Below are 6,779 nucleotides of genomic sequence, written 5' to 3' on the forward strand. Positions count from 1 at the left end.
ATGCCATTTCCTCGTCTCTTAAGCAGGGACAGAATTCTTGCTGCCTGTGCTAACAGACTCTAGCTCAAATTCATGATCAGCCCAGAGCAGCTGTGATACTGTCCCAGACACAGTGTCAATAGCTTACAGGGGACTAGGGTGGGCAGGGGTATAGATGAGGGAAGAAAGGACAGCGGACATTCACACACTGGCTTATCTTCCAGAAATTTCTTCCATTAGTCGTGTTTTGCCTGTCATGACTCTGTGTGTTTTGTCCCCTGTTTCCCAGGTGACTCACCAGACGAGAATGACTCTAAGAAACAGCTCCTCAGTGACTGAGTTTATCCTTGCAGGATTATCAGAACAATCAGAGCTCCAGCTCCCCCTCTTCCTCCTGTTCCTAGGGCTTTTTGTGTTCACTGTGGTGGGCAACTTGGGCTTGATCACCTTAATTGGGCTGAATTCTAGCCTTCACACCCCAATGTATTTTTTTCTCTTCAACTTGTCCTTCGTAGATTTTGGTTATTCCTGTGTGTTTACCCCCAAAATGCTGAGTGATTTTGTGTCAGAAAATATCATCTCTTATGTGGGATGCATGACTCAGCTATTTTTCTTCTGTTTCTTTGTCAATTCTGAGTGCTGTGTGTTGGTATCAATGGCCTATGATCGCTATGTGGCTATCTGCAACCCTCTGCTGTACACGGTCACCATGTCCCCTAGGGTCTGTTCTCTGCTGATGTTTGGCTCCTATGTGACAGGGTTTGCTGGGGCCATGGCCCACACTGGAAACATGCTGAGGCTGACCTTCTGTGATTCCAACACCATCGACCACTACCTGTGCGAAGTTCTCCCCCTCTTGCAGCTCTCTTGCACCAGCACCCGTGTCAATGAGCTGGTGTTCTTCATTGTTGTTGGAGTGGTCATCGCAATATCCAGTGTCAGTATCTTTATCTCTTATGCTTTGATACTCTCTAACATCCTTCGTATTCCTTCTGCTGAGGGCAGATCCAAAGCCTTTAGCACGTGTGGCTCCCATGTAATTGCTGTTGCCCTGTTTTTTGGGTCGGGGGCGTTCACCTATTTGACAACCTCTTTTCCTGGCTCTACGGACCAGGGTAGATTTGCCTCAGTCTTTTACACCAACGTGGTTCCCATGCTTAACCCTTTGATCTACAGTTTGAGGAATAAGGATGTTAAGCTTGCCCTGAGTAAAACCCTGAAGAGAGCGCTCTTCTGATGGATTGCTTTGTATCATTGATGGTTAATCCATTGTAAGCATCATACTCAAGTAACTTTTTAATCCATAGGTGGAGGAAGTTTTAACCTTTTCCCTCAAACAGGGTATTTGCTCCATTTTTAAAATTTGGAAATCTCTTGCCTATACTCTCCTTGAGAATTATGTCATTTTGTACCACTTAAATTGGTTCATTGCATGCATCTTAGTGTCTGTAAGTGCCTGTTATTTACTGGACTCTATATTAGGTAAAAGAGATGAACATGACGAGGCGCCACACCTTCTATTCCCTTGGTAGACTAAATGGGCTTGACTGAGCAAGAACATCTCTGGCTGGGAGAAGGGGCAGGTGGCGGTATAAGGGTCCAGGAACATTTTCTTTTTAGTCACATGAGCAGTCTTACCAAAGACCATAGGTAGATACCTTGGTGCCATAGGTAACATAATCCCCAACTCTTCGAGAGGTTGTTTGGTCAGGAAGACTGTAAGTCTCCCTTTCACATACATGTATGTACACAAGGGAAGGCTTCACTTAAGAACTTTACATGGCCTGATGTGTAAGGATAAATCAAAACTCAAATCTTGTATTTCAAAGATTCAAAACTCCTGGAACTTGGGATGGTAACTGGGGGTAGGTGATCCTATAACTGGGCCAATTTCTTAGGGACTCAGGCTGAAAGGAAGAGCAAAGAAGAACTTCCATGGATTGGCATGATTATGTGAAATGCTACCTTTGTCCTGCCCGGGAGACAATGAACATATTATGGGGCTTGTAGGAAAATTCTTTTATTTGTAAAGTGGATTTAGATTTTACTGTGTCTGAGAATGTGTGTGTGTGTGTGTGTGTGTGCGTGTGTTACAGTTAACCATTACAGAATCAGAAAGAAAGAGGAGTCAGATTACACTTCCCACTCACAGAGAGTCTGGAAGGGATCTGGATTTTGAGTGCCAAAGACCACTCTGTACTACTCAGCGAAAGATTCTGCTGTTCTATATTGAATAGTTCATATTTCAAGAAATACACCCTTGAAACCTGCCCTGAGTGTAGGGAGGGAGGCGAATGCCGGGCGAGACTGGTGCATCTGGGAGAGGGGAGGGTGGAGACTCACACTGTGGTCAGAAGATTGGGCACTCTCCGAGCAGACAGTAGAATGTGAAGTGTTTTTGAGGAAACCTCTATGGAGAATATTTGGTGTTTTACTTTTGGATACAGGGAGAGTCATATAAGCATTGTATCTATATGTTTTGCTTTGCTTGTATTTTTCCAACTCTTCCATAAAATTGGACAGGTGCACAGTCTGTGTTTGTGCGAGAAACAAGGCACAAAATCAAGTAAAGCTTTCTTCACATTTACCTCTGTGCTGATGCTGGTGTGGAAGTAGCAGCATCACACTGAGAGGAGAGGTCGCCCGAGTGCTCCAGGTTGTGGCCAGGAAACATCCTGAGGTGGGGCTGAGAGCAGCGCAGAGAAACACCTGCACTGTGAGAGTAACTCCTGGGGAGGCATGAGGCAAACCGTATCCTCTCCAGGTCTGCTAGACAGCGATCTTTGAAGAAGGAGGAAAGCTCTAATACTTGGATTGGACCTCAGTTATGATGCTGATGATACTTAACATTTACTGAGCATGTGCTATGTGTGCATTGTGTGAGGTACTTTATGTATAATATTAACATATTAACCCACTTATTGGAATTGAATGAATACCCTACTGGACCACTGCCAGTCCGTCCTCAGGGCCTCCCTGAAGCCCACCCACCAAAGGACTGTCTCTGTCTAGGTCCATGGGGATCTTGGGACATTGGGAAAAATTCAAGAAGAAGGAAGGACAAAAGTAAATCTACTTTTATACAGATAAAGAAAAAATTAATTACCACTGGTATAAATGAGTAGGAACAAGGAATAAGTCAGGGCATAGAAAATGAATGGAAAGGAAAAATTACATGATGAATGCATTAAAGTCCAAGAATAATTTTCCCTATGTGGACTCTATATTGACATTGGTGAGTAGAAGTTATAAAGCGTAAGTGTGACTTAATGAGGCCCTGGCTTGGATCTTTTGGAAAGCAGCCCCTTTGTTACTGAGAAACTGAAATAGCAGGAACTCAGAGGGACTTTCTTGGTTCTTGTGATGGACAGATAAGAGCATCTATTGCTCCCACAGAAAATGCAGCATTTAATAAATTCAGAAAGCCTTCACTTCTCTCACAAAACAAGATAGGTCATTTTGCTTGTCATTTTGGTTTGGCGATAAGGAATTGTTCTCAGTGGTCAATAAATAGAAACAGGTTTGGGGGACGCTGCTTTACAGTAACAGAGACATGATTTACAAGTGAGTATCAGATGTCCTAAAGCAAATCCTTCTGCCACAAGACCACAATTCTATCATCTTGTGACATCATGACATTTTGCTTTCCAGCAAGAGCATTTTGAGTTGTTTAGGAAGCATCCTTAAAGTTGCGATTCCTCTAGTTTCGGTCTTGGTCTATTCCCCTTCTGGGCTCTTCCTGAGGCGTCCCTCTGACTTGTGTGGCTTCAACAACCACATATTTGATGGCGATTTCCAAATCTATAATTCTGGCCCCGATTTACAAAAATAAGCTGTAATCAATTGTAACTAGAAACATAAAAGTATTATCAACTTTCATGTCCAAATAGAATTATGTAATGATGAAGTGGTGACATAGTTTGGGAGTATATGGAGGAGTAAATTGTTCTTGACATCTACACATTCTCTCACATTTCTAAACAGGTGGGAGAGGGCAGAGATGAGTGCTAGACACCAAGTAGCAGGAGTAAGTCCAAAGAGAACTTTCAGTGGATGTTGGAGAGGAAAGTTGTGCTTTCCTCTACTCGGTGGAGCAGGTGGGAGGATGTCTGTGACTGACTCAGTGCTAACCCTCAGCCTAGATGAATAGCACTCTCCCAACCCTCACACTTCCATAAAAGAGATGCGTATTTACTAATTGCTTCAGCTGCTGGTGACAAAAGTCTGACTGCAGTGGCTTAAACACATAAGGGCTTATTTTTCTTCAACATAAAAGGCATCCAGAGATGGGCAGTCCAAGACTGACATGACAGTGCTGAATCATCAGGCACTCAGTCTCTCCCAGCTTTTTTCCCTTCTGTCTAGGTAGTGACTTCATTCTCAAGGATGCATCACGACTTCCAGATGGCCACTAGAGCTCTGGAGATTTTGTCCACATTTCAAACAGCAGGAAGACACAGGGGTGAGGGGAAGCAAAAGGGTGCTTTACCTATTCAATGTGTGACTTCTGATGACATCTTCTTAGCCACCCCTACCTGCTAGGGAATCTGGGAGACTTAGCAAATAACTTGAGAATATTATCATCCTTAAAAAAAATAGAGGTTTTTTTTTTTTTTTTTTTTTTTTTAGGAGAAGGGAGAAGGGAGAAATGGCTATTGCGTGGACAACTAGCGGTAACTACCAAAGGATAGGATTCCACTAGCCAGGATTGAGCAGCTCAGGAGTGGGCACTATCTATCCCTATTTTTGCTTTCTCACTTGGTCCATTCTATGTGAGGAGGATAGACTAATCAGACAGATAAGAATGAAAGAGACTAATGAGTTGGTCACTGATGGAAATGTACCCAGCATCTTATCACTGACCTGTTGGTACTAAAGTAAGCAAGCTCTTGGCAAGGATATGCCAGATATATGCTGTTTCAATCTCAGCTTCTATTCCTGTCTCCTACTGGGTTAAGTTTGGGTCCAGGTTCGGGGAGGGAGGTTGGAGCCCTGACACATGTCCCTCTTAGCATTGCTATTGGTAAAGATGGAATGGTATCTGGATCCTTTTTCGGCTCCTTGTACTTGATCTCACTAATTAGATCCCACAGGGGATGGAGGGGGAGTGATTAATATTGCTGAATATCCCACATTATAACTGTCTTTGCACTTTTAGCATGAGGTCTTCTGGTAACCAAAGCTCTCATTTTCTTATAATTTGGATGACCTCTCTTGCTCTGGTAGGGCGTTATTGGAAACCACATCAAGAAGAAAGTTTCTCAAATAGGGCTGTGATGTTTAATTTTAGGTGTCAACTTGACTGAATTAAGGAATACCTAGAGAACGTGTGTGTGTGTGTATGTGTGTGCGTGCCTTTGCACAGGAAATTGGTGTGTGATTCAGTGGGCTGAATGGAGAAGATCTGCCCTCAATGTAAGCAGGCACCATCTAATTGGCTGGGGCCCAGATAGACCAAAAAAAAAAAAAAAAAAAAAAAAGAGCAAAAGACCTTCTCTCTCTCTCTCTCTCTCTCTCTCTCTCCTGGAGCTGGGACACTCTCCTACTGTCCAAGGATATCAGAACTCCAGACTCTTTGGCCTTGGGACTCCAGGACTTACCCCAGTGGGCTCCAGGATTCTCAGACCTTTGGCCTCAGACTGAGAATTATGCCATCAGCTTCCCTGGTTCTGAGGTTTCTGGACTTGGACTGAGCCTCGCTACCAGCATCCCAGGGTCTCCAGCTTGTTGTGGTACTTCTCAGCCTCTGTAACTGCATGAGCCATTTTCTCTAATAAATCCATTCTCATATACCTGTATCTATCTATCTATATCCTGTTGGTTCTGTCTCTCTGGAGAACTAACACAAAGAGCCACGGACAGCAGGGCTCATGGCAAGCTAACAGGAAAAGTTGACCAAAAGAGTACACACTAGAACAAAATATACATCTTTCTAAATATCAGAACTACATACACCTAAAGGGGAAATAAAGCAAACCACCTAGTGAATGACTTAAAATAATGTAAATGAAAAATGAGAAACCCTAACATATCATGACAGAATTAAAGAAAACATATATTAATATTACAGTAGTCCCCCTTTATCTGCAGTTTCACTTTTCTCAGTTTCAGTTATCTGTGGTCAACCATGGTCTGGAAATATTAAGTGGAAAATTCCAGAAATAAACAATTCATAAGTTTTAAATTGCACACCATTTAGAGTGGTGTGATAAAATCTTGCCTGAGACATGAATCATCACTTTGTCCAGCCTGCCCACACTGTATACACTACCTGCTTGTTTGTCACTTGTAGCTGTCTGGCTTATCTGATCAACTGTTGTGGTATATCAGTGCTTGTCTTCAAGCAACTCTTACTTGACTTCCTAATTGTTCCGAAGTGCAACAGTAGTGATGCTGGCAATTTGGATATGCCAAAGAGACACCATGAAGTGCTTTCTTTAAGTGAAAAGGGGAAAGTTTTGAAAGGAAAAGAAAAAAAAACTTATCTGAGGTTGCCAGGATATAAGAATGAATTTTCTATTTGTGAAGTTATGAAGAAGAAAAAAGAAATTTGTGTTAGTTTTGCTGTCATACCTCAGACTGAAAAAATTACGGCCACAGTGAATGACAAATGCTTGGTTAAGATGGAAAAGGCATTAAATTTGTGAGTGGAAGACATGAACATAATCTGTTCCAATTTATAGCAATTGGGTTCAATACTATCTGTGGTTTCAGGTATCTTTTAGGGGTCTTGGAATGTATCCCCGGAGGATAAGAGGGACTGTATGTTAAACGATAACTATGTAAGGTAATGAATTTGT

General features: G+C 42.5%; 1 protein-coding gene across 1 annotated transcript; it reads left to right on the forward strand.

Annotated features, from left to right (window-relative positions):
- The first annotated feature begins 286 nt into the window (after window positions 1-286).
- OR8B4 (olfactory receptor family 8 subfamily B member 4) lies at window positions 287-1,216 on the forward strand. Its single transcript, XM_069468753.1, has one exon. It carries the CDS (start codon window positions 287-289, stop codon window positions 1,214-1,216), a length of 930 nt encoding a protein of 309 aa, XP_069324854.1.
- The last annotated feature ends 5,563 nt before the right edge of the window (window positions 1,217-6,779 follow it).

The sequence above is a fragment of the Eulemur rufifrons genome, chromosome 6 (assembly GCF_041146395.1).
Source record: "Eulemur rufifrons isolate Redbay chromosome 6, OSU_ERuf_1, whole genome shotgun sequence".
NCBI lineage: Eukaryota > Metazoa > Chordata > Mammalia > Primates > Lemuridae > Eulemur > Eulemur rufifrons.